The sequence below is a fragment of the Tamandua tetradactyla genome, chromosome 9 (genome assembly GCF_023851605.1).
Source record: "Tamandua tetradactyla isolate mTamTet1 chromosome 9, mTamTet1.pri, whole genome shotgun sequence".
NCBI classification, from domain to species: Eukaryota; Metazoa; Chordata; class Mammalia; order Pilosa; family Myrmecophagidae; genus Tamandua; species Tamandua tetradactyla.
This window is the reverse complement of record NC_135335.1, coordinates 5,566,163-5,586,829: the sequence shown is the minus strand read 5'-3', so window position 1 is coordinate 5,586,829 and position 20,667 is coordinate 5,566,163. Positions and strand designations below refer to the sequence as shown.

The 20,667-nt window shown below is 47.7% G+C and overlaps 1 protein-coding gene across 3 annotated transcripts in view; it reads left to right on the top strand.

Moving 5' to 3' along the window:
- The window catches only part of IGHMBP2 (immunoglobulin mu DNA binding protein 2), a 37,659-nt gene that overhangs the window by 15,526 nt on the left and 1,466 nt on the right, over nucleotides 1-20,667 (top strand). For 2 of the 3 annotated variants that reach the window (XM_077115441.1, XM_077115440.1), the window contains exons 7-14: nucleotides 2,118-2,265; nucleotides 7,397-7,571; nucleotides 9,027-9,209; nucleotides 9,683-9,801; nucleotides 10,299-10,393; nucleotides 11,337-11,460; nucleotides 12,552-13,397; nucleotides 15,893-16,065. In XM_077115441.1, the coding sequence (XP_076971556.1) occupies nucleotides 2,118-2,265; nucleotides 7,397-7,571; nucleotides 9,027-9,209; nucleotides 9,683-9,801; nucleotides 10,299-10,393; nucleotides 11,337-11,460; nucleotides 12,552-13,397; nucleotides 15,893-16,065 (1,863 nt within the window). Of the gene's footprint in view, nucleotides 1-2,117; nucleotides 2,266-7,396; nucleotides 7,572-9,026; nucleotides 9,210-9,682; nucleotides 9,802-10,298; nucleotides 10,394-11,336; nucleotides 11,461-12,551; nucleotides 13,398-15,892; nucleotides 19,942-20,667 lie in introns of all 3 variants that reach the window. The other variant, XR_013157489.1, reaches the window with a different exon arrangement.

Here is a 20,667-nt window from a genome sequence, read left to right as displayed (position 1 = left end):
TTCACAATCACACAGTCACATTGTGACAGCTGTATCATTATTCAATCATCCTCAAGAAGCATGGCTACTGGAACACAGCTCTACATTTTCAGGCAATTCCCTCCAGCCTCTCGATTATATTTTGAATAACAAGGTGATATCTACTTGATGCATAAGAATAACCTCCAGGATAACCTCTTAACTCTGTTTGGAATCTCTCAGCCATTGACACTTTGTCTCATTTCCCTCTTCCCCCTTTTGGTTGAGAAGGTTTTCTCACTCCCTTGATGCTAAGTCTCAGCTCATTCTAGGGTTTTTCTCAGTCCCTTGATGCTGAGTCTCAGCTCATTCTAAGATCTCTGTCCCATGTTGCCGGGAAGGTCCACACCCCTGGGAGTCATGTCCCACGTAGAGAGGGGTAGGGTGGTGAGACTGCTTGTTGTGTTGGCTGGAGAGAGAGGCCACATCTGAGCAACAAAAGAGGCTCTCTTGGGGGTGACTCTTAGGCCTAAATTTTAAGTAGACTTGACCTATCCTTTGCGGGGTTAAGTTTCATTTGAACAAACCCCAAGACTGGGGGCTCAGCCTATAGCTTTGGTTGTCCACACTGTTTGTGAGAATATCAAGAATTCAACTTGGGGAAGTTGAATTTCTCCCTGTTCTCACCACTCCCCAAAGGGGGCTTTGTACATACTTTTCCACTCACTGATCGAATCACCCTGGGATTCATTGGGGCATCACTCTGGACAAACCAACAAAATCTCATGTCCTACCTGAGATTCCAAGTACTTATGGTGTTCAATCAAACTATATACATAAGTTATATTAGGAAATGCACTAGTCAAAATGTAAATTTTGTAACAAATATTTTTTGCTTTAGTCTCACACATAAGGTGACATTTTAAAATATTAATTACCATCTATTTTCAGTACCCTGCAATAAAGACATTCCTTTGTTCTTCCTCATTCTTGCTTTTTTTTTTAACTGTTGCTGTGTGGATCCATGCTAAGTTTTAGAGCTGGAGAACCAAATCTGAGTCTCAGGTGCTGCTCGGACACTTACAGTTCCAGGGAGCTGCTGGGCTGTACAAAGAGCAGAGAACCTCAGAATTGATGATAACAGTTAATGCTTACAATATGAACTTTAATCTTTAAGCATTTTTAAATGAAGCTTCTTTCAGAAATAAGAACATTAAGCAGTTGTTTTATATTAAGAAACCTACCAGAAATTTTGTTCTGTTTTACTTTTACACATTTACCAGAGTTATGTTATTTAACAGATAAAATATAGCATATATTTGTCCTGCCTTTCTTTTAAAGTTTTTCCTTGTTATGGAGTATCTACTTTTAGAGAAATATTAAAGCAAAGCAGTGCAACTGACAGTTTGGCTATTTCTACGATTTGTAGTGTTTTAAGAATAATTAAAACCATGCCTAACAACACTGTACCATTGCTTAATATCATACAGATTAGTATCAGAATATAAATTTTTAGGAATTTAGACAGTTTCTAAATATACGAATACTATTTTACCTATACAAATTTAACTAGCAAACAGGATAGAAAATCCCTTTTAACCTCTGTAATACTTCCCAAACACCTCCTATTCAATAGATTAAACTCTTAAATGCCTTTTTGAGGTGTTAAAGTAAGTGGAGGTTTAGGTAAGCATTTTATAAACCAATTTTTTTTTCACTGTCTTCACAAATTCGGAATAATAATTGAAGTCAGTCTCTCTATTTATAAACTACTAAAATCCAAATCCTGAAATGGGCAGGTGCTTTTTCTCTCCCAAGAGCATATTAACTGCCTCTACAGGGCATAGCTGAGACCTGGTTTCTGGTCCCTGAGGAGTTTAGAGTAAAAGCACCATGTGCTTCGAGGACTAACGCATTCCCTTTCCGGGTGTCCCTGTGTGGGTGATGGTGACGTTGAGTCAGGTTAGGATGTCAGGTCCTTGGTCACTGTGTACGTTTGTTACTCCTTCAAGGAAAATTTTAATTTTTTTTAGTGGTTTTTAAGGAACGCATTGAACCAGACCAACTGATTTTAAATAAAAGCAGTTCATAAAGGAATAACAGCTGAAGAAGCTCGAAGTCGGGTAAAATGTTTCTGTTTTCTTTGCTTCCCTTTATAGGTGAAAAACAAAAAGAACCAGGATAAGAGAGAGAAAAGTAATGCTCAAAATGAAATTAAGCTGTTGAGAAAGGAACTGAAGGAGAGGGAAGAAGCAGCTATGCTTGAGTGCCTCACTTCAGCAGACGTTGTCCTTGCAACAAACACTGGTGAGAGACACACGGTCTCCTTTCCTCCTGTCTGGCCTCAAAGAATGAGTTGGGAACTATTTCTTCTTCTTAAGTTTTCTGGAAGAGTTTTTGTAAAATTGGTTTTATATTTTCCCTTAAATGTTGGTTTAAATTCACCAGGAAAGGCTTCCGGGCTTGGAATGCTCTTCTGAGAACACTGCAAATTCAGTTTCCTTAGTAGATGCGGAGATATTGAAGTGATCTCTTCTTGAATGAGCATGTATCTTTCACGGAAGTTGCCCATTTTATCTCAGTTGTTGAATGTATAGGCGTGAAGTTGTTCATAATAGTACCTTATTATCGTTTTAATAGCTATCAATCTGCAACAGATTCACCTCTCCCATTCCTGGTATTGGTGATTTGTATCGTCCCTCTTTTTTTCCTTGATCCTATGACTAGTGATTTACATCAATTTTATTGCTGTCCCCAAAGAACCTAATTTTGCTTTTGTCAATTTTCTCTATTGCTTTTTTTGTTTTCTGTTTCATTAGTTTTGTCATTGATCTTTATTATTTCCTTTATTTTACTCTTTTGGCTTTAATTTGGCCGTCTTTTTCTAGTTTCTTGAGGTGGAACCTGAGGGCATTGGTATGAGACATTTTTTTTCTTTTCCAGTATTGACTTTTAGTGCTATAAACATCCCCCTAAGTACAGCTTTCATGGCAGCTGATATGTTGTCTTTTCATTTTCATTCATGTCCAAATACTTTTTGAATTTCCCTTTTTATTTCTTCTTTGACCCTTGATTATTTAGAAGTGTGTTAGTGTCCAAATATTTGGGGATTTTCCAGATGTCTTTCTATTACTGATTTCTCATTTAATTCCTCTGTGGTCAGATGACATACTCTGTATGACTTCAGTCATTTCAGTTTCAATTAGACTTGTTTTATGGTGCCCAGTGTAGTCCCTCTTGATAAGTGTGCCATGTGCACTTGAAAAGGATGTGTATTCTGATTTAGTTGGGTAGAGTTTTCTATAAACATCACTCAGGGCATGACAGTTGACAGTGTTGTTTCCATCTGGTATATCTTTGCTGATTTTCTCTTGTCATGTTCTATTACTTCTTGAGAGAGAGGTACTGAGATTTCTGACTAATTGTGCAGTTGTCTGTTTATCCCTGCAGTTGTATCAGTTTTTGCTTCATATTGTTGGAACCTCTATTTTTAGGGGCACAAATGTTTAGGTGATGTTCTCTTGATTAATTGACCAATTTATCATTATGAAATGACCTTCTTGGTCCCTACTCATGTTCTTTTTTTGAAATCTTTGATATTAAAATAACCGGTCCAGATTTATTGTGACTGGTGTTATCACATGGTATATATTTTTCCATCCTTTTGCTTATAATCTATTTGAGTTTTATTATTATTAAAGAAAAATGGCCTATGTATTTACCCATGTAAATGCAACATTTCTGGTTCTCCGCGTTCCTTTGTTTAGATCTAGATTTGATATGGTATCGTTTTCCCTCTGCCTGAAAGACATCCGTTAATATTTCTTGAGGTGTGGTTCTCCTGGTGATAAGTTCTTTTTAGCTTTTGTGTATTTAAAAATGGTTTTATTTCTCCTGTGTTTTTTTTTCTTTTAATTTTAGAGTATTTTCATTACTCCAGATAAAGAAATAAAAAAGAAGACCTGAAACATCCCAAGCCCTTGTGCCCCACTATTACATATACTTTTTGTTTTTATTTTATTCCTCTTCTACCTATATACTGGGAAAAGGGAGTGTCAGTCACAAGACCTTTGCAATCACATGGGCACACAACAGAAGCTGTACAGTTATCCAATCACTATCAAAGATCAAGGGTGCTGAATTTATGGCTCAACAATTTCATCGTTTGTAATTTTGAAAGATATTTTTGCTGGGTGTAAAATTCTAGGTTGACAGTTTTTTCCTTTCAACATTTTAAAAGTGTTGCTCCACTGTACTCTGCATGAATTATTTCTAGAGAGAAATCTGCTGTCATCCTTACCTTTGATCCTCTGTGTGCAGTGTACTCCCCCTGCCCCTGGCTGCTCAAGTTTTTCTTTAATCATTGTTTTTTTTTTTAAATAATTTTTTATTAATTAAAAAAAAAGTGCAAGAAAAAAATGCAAACATCCTTAATATGTGCTCATTCCATTCTACATATATAATCAGTAATTCACAATATCATCACATAGTTGCATATTCATCATCATGATCTTTTCTTAGAACATTTGCATCAATTCAGAAAAAGAAATAGAAAGACAACAGAAAAATAAAACAAAAACAGAAAACGAAAAAAAGAATTTTACATACCATACCCCTTACCCCTCTGTTTTTATCATTGTTTTTAAGCAATTTGATTATAATGTTTTTTGAGCTTGTCTTCTTTATGGTTTTTGTGCTTAGGGTTTGTTGCACTCCTAGTGTCTGTGGGTATGTAATTTTCATCAATTTAGAAAAATAATTGCCTGTTATTTCTTCAAATATTTTTTTCTGTCCACCTTTCCTGAAGGACTCCAGTTTATCCGTGTATTTGACTGCTTGAAGTCCCACAGCACTGATGTACTTTTCATTTTTTGGACTGTTTTTTTTTATTTTGGATAGTTTCTTTTGCTATGTCCTCAAGTTCACTAATCTTTTTTATGCCATGTCTAATATGACATTAATCCCATCCAATGTATTTTTATTTGAGACCCAACAGTTAGATTTGGGTCTTATTTTGTGTCTTCTGTATATTTACTTAACTCTTTGAATCTTTAGGATACAGTTAATGTTCTATCTACTAACTCTCTCATCTTGTGCCATTTTGGGATCAGTTTCGATTGATTGAAGTATTTTCCTCATGGGTACATTCTCCTGCTTCTTGATATGCCTGCTGCTGTCTGTGTGGACACCAGACACTGAGAATTTTACCCTGCTACATGCTGGATATTTCTGTATCCCTATAAATATTCTTGGGCTTAGTTTTGTCTTCTAAAGAGTTTTATCCCTTCAGGTCTTGCTTTTAAGAATTTTTAGGCTCTGAAATTTATTCTAGGATTAATTATCCCCCACTGCTGAGCAAGCCCCTTCTAGGTTCTCTGCCCAGCATGCCATGGACGATGGGGCCTTCTGGTGTGACTGGTGGGTACAGTCGCTCCTTCCAGCCCTATGTGCGCCAGGCACATTGACTAATCCTTTTGGATGGTGTTTTTCTCCCTGGCCTCAGGTAATTTTTCCACAAGCATGTGCTGATCAGTATTCAGCTGAATATCCAAGGATTCTCCCTGCAGATCTTGAGGTTTCCTCTCTGTGCAGCTCTCTCTTCTTTGTTACTCTGCTTTCCAAACTCAGCTGCACTGGTCTCTGTGGACTCTCAGTCCCATCTCTTCAACGCAGGGAATCTTCCAGGCTCTACCTGATCCCTTCTCCCTGACCCGTGGCCTGAAACTCTCAAGGCAGGAAGCCGGGGCAATCAGAGCGCAATCTCAAGGATCACTGTCCTTTGGTACCTGCTGTCTTGACAAGTGTCATTCCAGATGTCTGTCTTTCTGGTATTTGTAATTGCTGCAGATTGGAGGGTAAATGTGGTTTTCTTTACTCCATGTTGGGTGGAGTTGGAAGACTCCCTCTGTCTTGAGTTGCTGTTACACTGTGGTAACCGTGCTTTGTGATTGATTGCTGTGGGAGTCTCATGGATGGCCTACTGTTTGATGGTTCCAGCATATGTTCATTGCCTCTGTGAAACTTCTGTGTTCATTATCACTTTGCTCCAAAATAATATCACAAACATAGCAGCTTAACACACGCTTACTTACTGATTCTGTGGGTCAGGAGTCCAGATATGCCTTGGCTGAAACGAAAGTGTCGCCAATCTCATCCCCCGGCTCGTCTGGGGAAGGATCTGCTCCCAAGCTCCTGTGGTTGTTGGCAGCATTCAGTTCCTTGTGGGTGTGGGACTCAGTCTCTTGTTGGCTGTCGGCTGGAGGCCACCCTCAGCTGCTTGCCCTGTGGCCTTCCTAACATGGCCAGTGCCTTTTCAAAGTTGGCAACAACAAGAGGTTCTCCGAGCAATGCAGGTTATGGCCTCAGGGAATTTTATCACAGACATGACATCCCAGCATCTTTACCATGTTCTGTTGATTGGAAGCACATCATAGGTCACAGCCTCCCTGAAGGTGAGGAGAGGGGATCACTCAAGGCTGTGAACACCAGGAGGCTGGGGCATGGTGGGGCCTTGGGGCCACCTTAGCATCTGCTGTCACAGGCTCTGATGGGCTTCATACTCATCGCCTTACACAGCTGTCTTCCACGTCAGGTAGGAGGAAAAGAATCATAAACACGGCATATACCGTCCCTTCTTTCACACTCAGCTGTGTGGTGCCTTTACTGTGTTCTCTAGTTCTTGATGTGGATTTAGTGTTGACCTCATAACAGGTGCTTCCCATCACCATTACCTGCTCCTCATACAGACTTGGGCCATGCTGGTGTCATCCACCTCAGAGGTGAGGGGTCAGGTCAGCGGCTGGTGGCGTAGGGCCCAGGTCTTCATCACACCCCCAAATCTCCACTGTACCACTCTGTGTCCTGTGTCTGCTGTGGTGACCTTGTGTCATCAGATGCACAGGAGGTTTTTCCTGGATGCATGCGCAGCAGTGAATTGTGCTGTGCAACCTAAAAAAAAAACCCTGGAGGAAAACGTCTTAAACGAAGGCATCAGTCTGTGCATCGACTTGCCTTCTTGGCCCTAAAGGGTGATTGAGTTTGGTGATTGAAACGTTGGAGAGGCCCACGGCCAGAGGACATGCTGCTTTACACTTCAGTACTGGCAGTTTGTACCATGTTGGTTTTTTTTTGGCAGGATAAGTAGCATTTTATTTCACAAGACTGATAAAGCTGATAAGTTAACCACCCTTTAAGTGTCAGAAATTGGCAGATGTACCAGGCGCATCTGGAATTAGGGTTGAAGCAGGCTAAAATAGGTAGATTGGTGAAAAGTCAGTGAATCATGGGTTTTTAATGTCTTTTCCAATGTTTTGGTACAACTTTAATGCAGAAATAGATTGTGAAATTGCTGGCATGTGGTGTGTCTCCCTCAGTGTTACTGTAGCTACTGGAAGTAGCCAGGGCCTGTGTAAAGACATGTGGTTGCTGTTCCCACCAGGTGCTTCTTCGGATGGTCCCTTAAAGTTGCTTCCTGAGAGCTACTTTGACGTGGTGGTCATTGATGAGTGTGCCCAGGCCCTCGAGGCCAGCTGCTGGATTCCTCTGCTGAAGGCCCGCAAGTGTGTCCTGGCCGGGGACCACAAGCAGCTGCCACCCACCACCGTCTCGCACAAGTAAGAGCCCCTGCCCACCATGCCTTTGTCTGCCCCTTACTCTCCACCCCTTTATGCAGTCCTTTGGGGTCCATCCCAGAAGTCCTGAACTCACCAGGAGGCCTTGGTTCCGACCTCCTTTACAGCTCTGATCCCACTATACTGGATTTATTCCGAGAGACATCTGTTCTGTTAGCCACAGGCCCCTCGAGGTCAGAGGTCAGGTTGCATTCGTCTCTGTAGCCCCAGATCAGTGCCTTGCTTGCTCCTGGTGCCCTGTCAGTGCTCCTTGGCTCCAGCATGCCCTGATGAGCCAGTCTGATGGGAGTGTCCTGGCCACAGAGAATCCCACATAAGAGCTTATCCTGTGCGTGGCACTAACTGTCCTTTGAACCAGTTAGCACATTTGAAGGACGAAGTAGTAGACTAGGTGAATTCCAAGTCTGGCAGGAAGGAGCGTTGCCAGTCTGTCTTTTGCATCTTACCTCATGTTCCGCCATGTCCCCCTGCTCACTCTGCTTTCTCCTCACCAGCCTCCCTTGTCCTTGCTGTCCCTTAACTGGGCCACTCCTTCCCCAGATGTGTGCCCAGCCATCTAAATGGCTTCCCTGTTGTCCTCTAGTGCCTTGCTCCTGCTTCCTCAGTTTTTCTTAGCACTCATTACTCCTTGGCGGTTTTGAATATTTATCTAGCTGTTTGCTTATTTTCTCAGGTAAGAGGCTGTGGGTTATTGTTGATCAAACTGGTCTTTTAAAAGTCATCTCCCAGGCGATGTTTAGAAAGGCACTTTTTTTTTTTTTTTTTAACATGGGCAGGCACCGGGAATCGAACCCGGGTCCTCTGGCATGGCAGGCAAGTGTTCTTGCCTGCTGAGCCACCGTGGCCCGCCCTAGAAAGGCACTCTTGAGGAGGGAAGTCAGGCCTCCCACATTATGGCCTTTTCTCATTTTTCCTTCATTCTTTTTTTCTTATTTCTGTTGCTTTCTGAAACAGTTCTCTATTTCACTGTATGTGTGTAGAAGTCATGCTTGAACTTGGAACTCTGTTTATTTTTGGAGGACTAGAAAAAGATGTGCAGAAAGTCTCTTAGGTAGACTGTCACCAAAGGGGTGTGGGTAAGGAGTATTTAGGGCAGGGCATCTCAGGGAAAGAGGGTGTCAGAAATACTACTGCAGGGAGGTTTCTGCTGCCTCCCTCCCATAAAGACCCTGTGCTAATCCACCTGGATTATCCATGATAACCTCTGTATCAGTGGATCCCTGACACAGTCATCTGCTAAGCTTTAGGTTACCACAGGCCCGAGGGGTTAGCTTGTGGATATCTTTGGGGGCCACTGTTCAGCCAACCATACCCTCAACCAGGGGTGGGGAGGTAAGGGCTGAGTTAGTGGTCTGAGGGCCACTCTCCTCCCTGACCTGTGGTTTCCTGCCTGGACCCTGGGATCTGGAGTGCTGCCCCACACCTGTCTCCTTGCAGGGCTGCGCTGGCAGGGCTGTCACTCAGCCTGATGGAGCGTCTGGTGGAGCAGCTGGGCCGGCACGCTGTGCGCATGCTGACTGTGCAGTACCGCATGCACCAGGCCATCATGCAGTGGGCCTCCGAGGCCTCTTACTGTGGACAGCTCACCGCACACCCTTCTGTGGCCGGGCACCTGCTCAGGTGAGGCACTGGCTCGGCCCTATCCCACTTCTCCGCCAGGCACCTGCTCAGGTGAGGCACTGGCTCGGCCCTATCCCAGCTTCCCCGCTGGGCACCTGCTCAGGTGAGGCACTGGCTCGGCCCTATCCCACTTCCCCGCCAGGCACCTGCTCAGGTGAGGGGCTGGCTCGGCTCTATCCCAGCTTCCCTGCCGGGCACCTGGCCCGAATCATCGACCTGTGCAGCCTGTTTCTAAGCCTCAAGCTTAAGTGAACTGTGTTCTATAAAGACTGTAGGGTAAAAGTGTGTCTTGAAGATAAATTTTCTCAATGAAGGTGAGCTGGCTGGGGACCTCCTTCTCCAGTTCCTGATGTTTGCTTGGAGGCGTTGTATCCCTGTTGGGGGAGGCGAGGGGAAATGCAGGTTTTGTTGTGTAAGATTTCAGTGCCTCCTCCTTGCCGTGAACTCATGGTTCAGCCTCCACTGTGTGTCAGGGACCTCCCGGGAGTGGCTGCCACGGAGGAGACCGGTGCCCCCCTGCTGCTCGTGGACACTGCCGGCTGTGGGCTGTTTGAGCTTGAGGAGAATGACGATCAGTCGAAGGGGAACCCCGGTGAGTTTGCTTGGAGAGGCTCAGCGTTTTCGTTTAACCAGACTTTGAGCTTTTCTTTAAAAATAGAAGTCGTTTTAAATTGCCTTATCCAGAGAGGAGCTGAGTGAAGGGGAGGAGACCGGAAACAAGAGCAAGGCTGATGAGCTGTGGAAACCTGGAAGCAGCTCCTCTGCCGGGTTGACCAGAGCTCAGCCCACCTGGGCAGGGTGCTCTCATCATTGTAGCCTTGTGATGAGCTCCTGGACGTCATGGGCAGGGGTGCCGGGTTAAATGGAGGGTTCTGGGCCAGCGTTATACCCCAGGTTATTTGCGGTTTGTGGGAAATACCAATTCAGCCGGATGTCTTGTGTTGTCACCCGCCGACTCAGATCTTTAGCCCCCAGGAAGCCACCTTAGACATGATGTAAAAACAGCTCCGGGGAATCACATGAGGTCTGATGGATCACAGAGGGCAGGGAGCTCTCTGGGTCTGAGAACCTAGTTGCTGTCCTCTCCAGGTGAAGTCCGCCTCGTCGCTCTGCACGTCCAGGCTCTGGTGGATGCTGGTGTCCAAGCGGGTGACATTGCCATCATCACGCCGTACAACCTACAGGTGCGACAGGGGCCCTTCTTGTCTGTCTGTCTCTGCCAGTCAGGACTCACCCCAGCTCAGTGTGGCTGAAAGGGACAGGATGATTTATTGGCTCTGGTGACCAGGAAGTCCAGGGATGGACTGACCTCATCATGGCTGGATCTGGGGCGCCACTGATACCCGCGAAGCTCGGCTGCCTGCCTGCCTGTCTCACTCTGCACACTCCATCCTAACTCGCATTTTCCAGCCAACTTCCATGGGTGGCCTGACAACTTCAGGCTTACATTGTGCTTCCAGCAGGCAGTCCCAGTGGAAGGGACTTGTCTGTTTTATGGCATTCCCACAAGAGTCTCAGCTTTGGTTTGGCTCTGGTCGGGTCCCCATCCCTGTACTGTTCGCTGTAGCCAAGGACAAATTGGGTTGACTCATCTCCCCCGGGAGTTACTGGAAAGGTGGAAGTGGGCTGGTTTCTGGAGGAATATCAGGGGTTGCCAGCTTCTAATTGGAGAGAAGTATAGCTGGTGCAAAAGCAGAAGCACAGATGCCTGCTTTCTTCTTTGATTTTTCTCACATTTCCTCTCTTTGTGCCTATATGCTTATGAAGCCCATCATAACTAGTTTGATAGGAAAAAGACAACTGCTTCAAAATATTATGGGATCTGCAGGAACATTGTCATCCTTCTGTCTGAGGTCTCTGGCCATCGGGAGTGAAAAGGAATGATAAATTACCAGAGGGAGGGCAGGTGCCGTATTTTACACATTTATGAAAGTATTAGCACGTCCAAAGCACTTTGCCATGTTTATTCTCACAGCCGTGTGAAGGGACAGCTGCTAGACCTGCGTTTCCTCGTGAGGCCACCTCCAGGCCTCCCGGGACTGTGGCAGCTCTGCTGTGTGTGCCCCTCTGCGGTGGCAGGTGTGACATGAGGGGCATGATGAAGCTGTGCCCTTCCTGGTGTTTCAGGTCGACCTGCTCAGACAGAGCCTGGCTCACAGGTACCCTGAGCTTGAAATTAAGTCAGTCGATGGCTTTCAAGGGCGCGAGAAGGAGGCTGTGATACTTTCCTTCGTCAGATCCAACAGGAGAGGTATGTGACCCTTGTCAGAGTCCTTTGAGGATAGCACAAAAGAAGTTTATTTATTTGGAGGGCTAGTTGACTCTCTGCTAGGTGTCATGCTCGTTGCAGGAAGATGGTGAGGACTGATGGTCTTTGTCCTCAGTAAGCTCTCTGTCAAGTGAAATGGTGCAGGAGGGTACAATGAGGGTTCTAACAGCACTTGCCCTGGGTGTCAGCCCCGCATGGGTGGGCTGGCAGTGTGTCCTGGGGGTGGGGTGGAGGGCGGACACAAGTGGGTGCTGTAGGATGGCAGGCATTAGCGGTGGCTGGGTGTGGGATGCTGTCCCAGGCAGCAGGAACAGAGTCTGTGGAGGCTCAGAGGCATGAGTGGGCACTTGAGCAGTAGCCAGCTGGGGTGGTGGGCTGAGATAGGAGGTGAGGCTGGGACCCAGGGCCGGCTTGGAAGGGCCTGGATGCCTCCAGAGATGGATCTGTTCTAAAGACCAGTGTTGTCTGTCAACCTCAAGGCACAGTTTTTGTACTCCTGTGGTTTTTAGATATTCTGTTTAGCAATAAAATTATATCCAGAAACACATTTGTCAGGCATTTGTAAAGAATTTTCCAGTTGAAAGTTGAGAGCGAATGAGAGGGAAGATGAACCATGGTGGGGAAAAAGAAAATGTGGTTTGAGACTGTTCCTTATGCCTTCTCCTGTGTATCAGCATCTCTTGGGCTGTCTCCTAGGCCTGGGTTCAGGGTGAAGGAGTTCGTGCTTGCTGGAAATGAGGAACAGCCTGGCAGCAACCAAAACCAAAATCAGATATGCTTGCCAGGCGGTGACGGCCACTAAAATGTCTCTTTAGGGCCTGCTGCCACCCTGACTGTGTCTCTGGCTGCAAGTCAGGCAGTGGTAGGGGGAGGCGAGGCAGGTGATGGCACAGGAGGTGTGGGGACAGGGGGGACGGCGTGTTTGGTGAGGGGAGCACCAGTGTGGATGTGTCATTCTTTAGGTGGTTGCTACTGACTTGGCGGCACCACCCTGTTTTGGGGACACTCGCGCTGCCCAGTGACTTCTCGTTCTTGGTCTCACGGCCACTTTGCTGTGCCCTCGTTGTCTCCAGGTGAAGTTGGTTTCCTTGCTGAGGACCGGCGGATCAACGTGGCCGTCACCCGCGCTCGGCGCCACGTGGCTGTCATCTGCGACTCACGCACCGTCAACAACCATGCCTTTTTGAAGGCCTTGGTGGATCATTTCACTGAGCACGGGGAGGTGCGCACGGCCTTTGAGTATCTCGACGACATTGTCCCCGAAAACTATTCTCACGAGAGTTCCCAGGGCCGCGGCCCGGCAGGTGCGAAGCCCCCAGGTGTTGCTTCGTCGGGCAGGAGGCTTCCAGGACGCAGGTGCCCGGAGGGAGGCGGAGAGGCCAGGACAGTAGCCAGGCCAGACAGGAAGAAGCAGGATGGGAAGTCTCTGGGCCCTGAAGCTCGTTGGAGACCCAGTCTCAACGGCAGCTGCACAGAGGGAGGGGAGGGAAGAGACAACACGGAGCGCTTCAGAGCCATGATCACAGAGTTCGTAGCAGGCGAGAAGATGCAGCTGGAGTTTCCTGCTTCCCTGAGTCCCCACGACAGGATGCGAGTCCATCAGATCGCTGAGGAGCATGGGCTGAAGCATGACAGCGCTGGCGAAGGGAGGACGCGGCGCATCACCGTGAGCAAGAGGGTCCCCCCGGCCCAGGAGCCCCTGGCAGGGGCTGACAGCAGAGACCACCTCTCTCCCACACCCCCCAGCCCTGTGCCGACGGAGCACCCCGTCAGTGAACCAGGCAGCGGGGTGCAGCTGGATCTGAAGGCTCTGCACCTGGAAAGGCTGCAGAGGGAGCGGCGGGCCAAGAAGGGGCAGGAGGCTGTGGCTGCAGGAAGGCAGAAATTAGTAGAAAAGAAAAAGAAAAGAGAAACAAAAGGTGAGTTATGTCCTCTAACGAGGTGTCGGCATGGTGTCCCTTTCCCTGAGTTGTTTGGGCTCCCCAAAGGCTGGAGTGATGGGTCACGCTCCTCCTTGAGCCAGGCTTGGTACAGGAAACACTCAACTGGTTTACTGAAACAAGACGTCCCTGGAAGAGCAGGCGTGGATGGTTTAAATGGGTCCATCTGGGGTGTGGGAAGAGTAGGGACAAGCCTCCTGGGCTGCAAGTGGCCAGGGGGGGATGGCGTTCCACTATGACAGCACCTGTAAGACTGGAAGCCTCAGAGCAGGGTGCTTGGGGACTGCTGAGGCCAAGTCCACACTGTCCTCCATGACAGCCACTCTAATCCTGGGCCAGGCCATGGAACCCCTCTGGCTGCACCCTCTACTGCCTGCCCCGCTCTGGGTTCCCATGGGCCTGTTCACACAGGCCCCTGTGAGTTGGCACAGAGCTGGAAGGCCTGGCCGGTCACGGCCCAGACTTTCTGGAGCCATCAGGGCAAGTACCTGCTGCAACCCTTCCCCTTTAGGTGGATGGTGAAGCCAGGTCGTAGTCATTTTATTAACTTCCTCCCTGGGAGCAAAGCTGCACAGGCATCATCTGTGGTTTGGAACCAGCTTCCCAGGGCCCAAAGCTCCAGATGAACCTATTCTGCAAGTATTTATTGAGCAGCTACTGCATGCAGGCTTTGTGCTAGAGACCAAGACATGCATGGCCCCTTTCCCCCAAAGAGCTGACCTCCTAGCAGAGGAAAGAGACATCAAGTCCCTTTTCATCAACAAATGAGAGCCTGATAAATGTCATGAAATGACGAGAGCTGAGTGTGTGTGACAGGAGAAAGCAGCAGCAAGTGCCAACCCTGTGCTGCAAGGACCCGTGAAGACAGGGCATGGGGGCGGCACCACCCTATTTTGGGGATACTCGCGCTGCTCAGTTTTTGAAGTGCTGCTTCAAGCAGCTTTCCTCACCACCCGCGTAGCTGCTCAGGGGCCCTGAAGGGACCCGTCTCACCTTCAAGCTCTGTGCCAATTCCCTGTGACTAGGGAGCAGAGGCCAGCCAAAGAGGTCCCACAGACCCCCAGCGTGAAGGGCTGCCCATTTGAGGGTGCAGCGAAGTGGAACCTTCGTCACTCCCACTGGCCATCTGCCTGAGGCCCTTTCTTTGGGGTTCAGGGTAGCCTTGTTTATAATGTAGGAGTGCAGCCCTGGGTCCCATGCGCACCCTGTGTGGTTCTCCAGCCAGGGGCGGGTAGAGGGTGAGCTCAGACCATAGCCCCATCCCTGAGATACATGGTTTTGTGCACCAGGCTTGCAGCAATATGTTCACACACTTTTCATCATGACCCCTTTGTGCCCGCTCCCCTCAGTCCCGGTGTGGGGTCTGGGCCCTCTCTGTGCCTGGCCCCTGTGTCTTGTCCATCTCCTGGGGTTGCTCGCCACCACTGAGGCATTGCAGAAAACGGCACACCTCGCCCAGGCCTTCCCTACGCTGCGGGTGCTTGGAGGGATACAGTGGGGGTGGGGGTATTGGCAGTCTCCCACCCCTCCCCATGGGTGACGGCCGCCTGGAGGAGCAGGCTATTGTTTATGTTCGTATAGTGGAGCGCCTACTTCCCAGAGCCCTGTCTAGCTTTGCAGCCTGTCCGTGGGGAGGTGGGACAGGGACCAGCTCACCAGCAGCTTGGAAGTCACTGCTGCAGGCAACCCAGGGGCCCTGGGAGCCACTCGGGTTGTGTGATGGTCTTCTCTGCATGGCCCACCCCTGAGGCCGACTGCTGTGTGTCCCTGGGCCATAGGGTCCCTATTGCAGAGAATAGTGCAGGGAGACCTGGTGCCGCCATCTGTTCACCCCGAGGTGGGTAGTGTCAGCTGCTTGAGCATTTCCCACCCACCTGCATTCCCTGCATCTTTATGTCTGTGTATCCACCTGCTTACGTGTATGAGACTTATGTCATGTGTTACAGAATAGCAGTCACTTCATTTTCTCTTTCCCATTCACGAGCCTTTTCTTCTAATTAAAACATTTCATGCGTCTCTGACGAGTGTTAAGGGTTTCCTGATGTCCTGGCCTGTGAACACACTATTGGGGCTAACCGCTTCCCTGGGGTTGGATACTAGTTTTTTAGTTACTGTCATAAGGAACATGCACACGTTGAAGAGTTCTAGATTAAAAAGGATGAACTTTTTAAGCGCTCTCTATATGCCCTGCCAGCCACTTTCTAGAAAATCTGTTCCCACTCACACCCTGCAGCAGTGGCCACGTGGCATTGTGTTTAGCCATCTGGTTTGGGGGTTACAAGCTCAGTGGAGTGTGAGGGTAAGCCAGAGGGAGCCCCTCGCAGCCTGACAGCGTGTGTGTCTGCACGCTCACAGTAAGGTTCAGGAGCAGGGTGTGCTGGGCAGCTGCGTGATGGGGACCCTTGTACCCAGCAGAGGGTTCTTCCTTGAGTCCGGTTCCTTCCCTGTTTGCCCGAGTGACCGCTCTGCCCTAGGGTCTGCGGCCATCGACATGCCTGCCGAGGAGGACTTCGACGCCCTGGTCTCTGCTGCCATTAAAGCTGATAACACCTGTGGCTTCCCTAAGTGCACTGCCAGCGTCGTGACTCTGGGCCAGCTGTGCCTGCACTGCGGCCGCCGGTACTGCCTCAGCCACCACCTGCCCGAGGTAGGGCCCTCGCCCCGTGGCTTCGTCTGCCGGGGCAGATCCTCAGCAGACAGGCCCTCGAGGAAAAGTTAACGGGTCAAAAGTCCAAGTCTCTTAAGAATGCTTTCTTTAAAACACGGAAACAACCATTTGTTTTGAATAAATTGACCCAAGTAAGTAAGAGGCTGTTTGGGTTAAAACCAAGTTGGTAGGACTGTGGAAATTCTGGGCAGAGAGATTTTGTTCTCATGTCCTTGGGTTTCATTTGTGGGTTAATCTGGTCTGCTTGGCTTGGAGGGGGTCTGTGGGGTGTGGAGGCCGGGCCTCTGCGCCACAGCCTGGAGTGGGCTAGCAGCCTGGCTGTTTTTCCCTTCATTCCCTGAGCAGTATTAGTGAAAACCCCCCCTGCCAGCTGTGGGAACCTGAGGGGAGCTGGAGTCCAGAGTGGGAGGCATTAAACCAGATGGGGGTCCGGGTAAGAGAGCGCTATGGGATGTTGTACACTAAGTGCTCCGGGGAGGGAACCTGGGGGCCTGGGCAGCAGTGGGGAGGGGTCCTGTGTGGATGCAGCGGGCAGAGTGGGCTTCTCGGAGGAGACGATGTTGAAGCTGTGTTCTTAGCTTCTGTTAGAAGCTGTTAGAACATGTTTAGAGGCTTTGGGGTGATGACCTGGCACATTCGGGTCCTGGGGTGGGATGTGAGGATGAAACACGAGGCGCAGTAGGAAAGGTCTGGAAAGCTGTTGTCAGGTGCTCAAGTGGGACTTTGCAGGTAGGGGCCCAGGGGGTCCTCATAGCGTGAGGCTTGGCCCTCACAGTGTGGGTCCACAGTAGCACCTCTTAATAAAGCATGTGGTGTTCTAGTGCGAGTTTTAGCAAGAACACTTAAAAATGGTCAAATGCAAAATTTGGATAAGCCAGTTTCTGTTCCTGTGAAAGCTCGTGCTGACTGGTGCCTGGTTACGAGGCCCCTGCGAAGGTGCCAAGCCCCCTGGGTTGTGCTTGCAGCAGGGGCAACTCCTGGACTTGGAAGCCAGCAAAGCCAGCTGGCTCCACTCCACGCTGTTTAGTGTCGGCCCTAGAGAGTCTGTCCCTTTTTTGGTATTTTATACCATCAATCAGAAGGGTCCCTGCAGGGATGGCAGACCTAGGCATCACGAGCGACAAGAAACTTTGGTGCAAGGGGAGTCTTCCGGCTCTGTGACAGTCACATGAAGGAAGAGGCTGGCAGAAACTGCATAGGATTTGGCATCAGAGACTCGGCCTCCAGTGCCAGCTCTCACTCATTAACTTGGTGGCTTGGGCAAATGAATTTCGCCTCCCTCTGAGCTTCTTTCCTTCACTTGTCCAGGGGCCCTTGTGCCTTATCCCCATCACTGAGCTGCTGTAAGGAGCAGGGAGGTGCCAGGGACTTCTTGAGCACATGGAAAAGGCTGCACAGTGCCCCTTGTGGGATCGGGGGGGGCAGGGAGCCCAGCAGAAGCCAAGACGGCGGTGGACACTGGGCCTTCTTTGTTGAAGCTCACTGAGGAAGTGGGGGCGGGTGAGGATGCCCAGCTCCCGCTGGAACAGCTGAGGATGCGGGGCAGGCCCTGGGCGGAGGCTGCCTGGGGGTTGTGGGGCAGCTGCGTGGGGTGCACAGGTTGACATGCTGCCTGTCGTGAGAGTGCGAAAGGCTGGCTCTTGGGCTGCACGCAGGGGGACAGCCGTCCTCTGTGGGGTAGAGAGAGCACACGGGCTTCAGAGAGATAACGGGAGTTCAGTGTGGCTCCTCTGCCTTCTGGAGGGAGCAAGTGACATATCAGAGCCCCGGACAAGCATCTGGTCCTCAGCAGGGGCTCCCTTCTCCCTGTGCCTCCTCCCCTTTGCTCCCCCTCCCGGAAACGGAAGGCGGGCAGCAGGGAGCACAGACCCTGCTGTCCTGCAGTGGACATCTATCACACCTAGTTTTTTTTTTTCACTTATTTATTTTTTTTCCGTGGAGTAGGCAGTTTAATCAGGTGAGGCTTATTGAGATGCTGAACCGCTTCAAGTGTCCTTTGAAAAGTTAATTTCTTGGATGTGGAGAGTTTCAGAAAGAGACCTGGGACATTTTGATTTCAGCATCAGTTTCCTTTCGTGAGCTTTTAATTTTCGTTCATGTTTCAGAAGGCTGGATTCCTTTTCCTCCTCTTCCTCTTCCATTCACTTATTTTTTTTATTTGAGCAGTTGTAGGGTTACAGAAATGTTCAGAGCCTGCAGTTGCTATGTACTCTTCCCGCCTGCACAGTGTTCTCTGTCATTAACACTTTGCATTAGTGTGGAATCTGATACAACTGATGAATGATGTTATAATTATTATTAGCTGTAATCTTTACTTTACATTAGGGCTGCCTCTTTGTGCTGTACAGTTCTATGGGATTGTTGAAATTTTTATTCTGATAACCTGATCTGCAAACTAAAATTTCCCATTCTAACTACTTTGAAGTACGCAGTTCAGTGCTGTTCACGTGCACAGGTTGTTCTGCTCTCACCACTGCCATCAGCAAAACTTCCCATCGCCCCAAACAAATTCTGTAAATATTTTTGTTTTGGCTTACATTTTTAAGTGCAATTTTACTGAGGTATATTCACACACCATATCACAGTATCATCACATAGTTGTGCATTCATCACCACAATCAATTTTTTAACATTTTCATTACTCAAAAAAAAACAAAATAAAAATGAAAAAGAAAACCTGAAAGGTCCCATATACTTTATTCCCCCTACTTTTTTAAAAACACTTTTATTCACCTACGCTGTAATCCGTCCTAAGTGTACAGTGTCTCCTGGTATAATCACATCCTTATGCATTCACCACTGCAGTTAACGTGAGAACATTTTCATTTCTTCTGAAGAAAAAGCCCCATACCTCTTACATCCCTCTATTATTGACATTTAGCTTTGATATTCTACCTCTGTTATAATTAATGCAAGAATATTACAATGTTACTGTTAACTATAGACCTTAGTTTACATTAATTGTGTTTTTCCCATGTATCACCCTATTACTAATACCTTATAATAGTGACTATGTGTTTGTTCTAGTTCCTGTAAGAACTCTCAGATTGTTACAGTTAACGGCCATCATTGTCCACTCTGGGCTTCGCTAGGTTACGCAGTCCCCGTCCCAGTCATGTGTGTCACCAGAAATTGTCCTTCCTCTTTTAGCCATGTTCACACCCAGCTTTGCTTGTTATTCTTACAGTATTGTACCACCATCACACGGTATCAGGCAATCCATTTCTGAACCTTTATAATCAACCTTACTGAACATTTTGTATGGTTTAATCATTGCCCAATCTCTGCCCTCTTTCTGTCTCCTGATAATGTATATTTCTGACTTTAGCTCTCAGAGTGTGCTTATTATTGTTAGTTCATATTAGTGAGACTATACATTATCTTTCCTTTCATTTCTGGCTTATTTCGCCAGAACATAATGTCCTCAGTGTTCATTAACATCATTGCATGCCTCACGACTTCATTCCCTTTTTGCAGCTGCATAATATTCTGTTGTATGTATACACCACAGTTCACCTTTCCATTTGTCAGTCTCTCGACCCTTGGGCTGCTTCCATCTGTTGGCAGTTGTGAATAATGCCACCGTATTCATCAGGCGCAAGTGCCTATTTGTGTCCCTGCTTTCAGTTCTTCCAAGTATATACCTAGCAACGTGTACTTGTTAAACATTAACTCCCCTCTCCCTACCCCCAGCTCTTGGAACCTGTATTCTAATTCTGATTCTATGGATTTGCATATTGCAGTTATTTCATGTGAGATCATAAAGCATTTGTCCTTTGTGTCCTTATTTCACTCTACAAGCTCAACAAGATGTCTTCAAAGTCCATCCATGTTGTATCAAAACTTCATTCCTTTGTATGTCTGAATAATATTACCTTATTGTTATCATTATATAGACCGAATTTTTTCTATCCATTCATCTGCGCATGGACATTTGGGTTGCTTCCTCCTTTTGGTAATTGTGCATAATGTTGCTGTGTCCATTAGTGTGCAGATATTTGCCTGAGTCACTGCTCTTGATGCTTTTGGATACATACCTCGGAGTAGAATTACTGGTCATATTGATGATTTCGTGTTTAACTTTCTGAGGAACCACTGAAGTGTTTTCCCCAGCAGCTGCACCAGTCCACATTCCCACGAGCAGTATATGAGGGTTCTTACTTCTCTGCATCCTTGCCAACACCTGTTTTCCTTTTTTTAAAGTAGTAGCCATTCTAGTAGGCATAAAATTGTATCTCATTGCGGGTTTTGCGTCTCCTAATGGCCCATTTTTTACTTGGGTTATCCTTTTGTTGGTGAGTTATAGGAGTTTTTTATTTATTCTGGGTATTAACCCTTATCAGATATATGGTTTTCAAATATTTTCCCTCTTCCCATACGTATTTGAGCAGCTTCTGTGAGCCCAGCACTTGGTGATATGGAAGAAAGCTGCTTCTGCCCAGGGGACACCCTAGTGTCCTAGTGGTCAGGGTGGGCAGGTGTGGCCTTTGGGAAGGACGCTCAGATGCGCTGACCTGCTCTGTGCATGTGGGTCTCATACAGAGGGTGGGAGAGTGAAAGGGAGATGGGGGTTATGGGTGC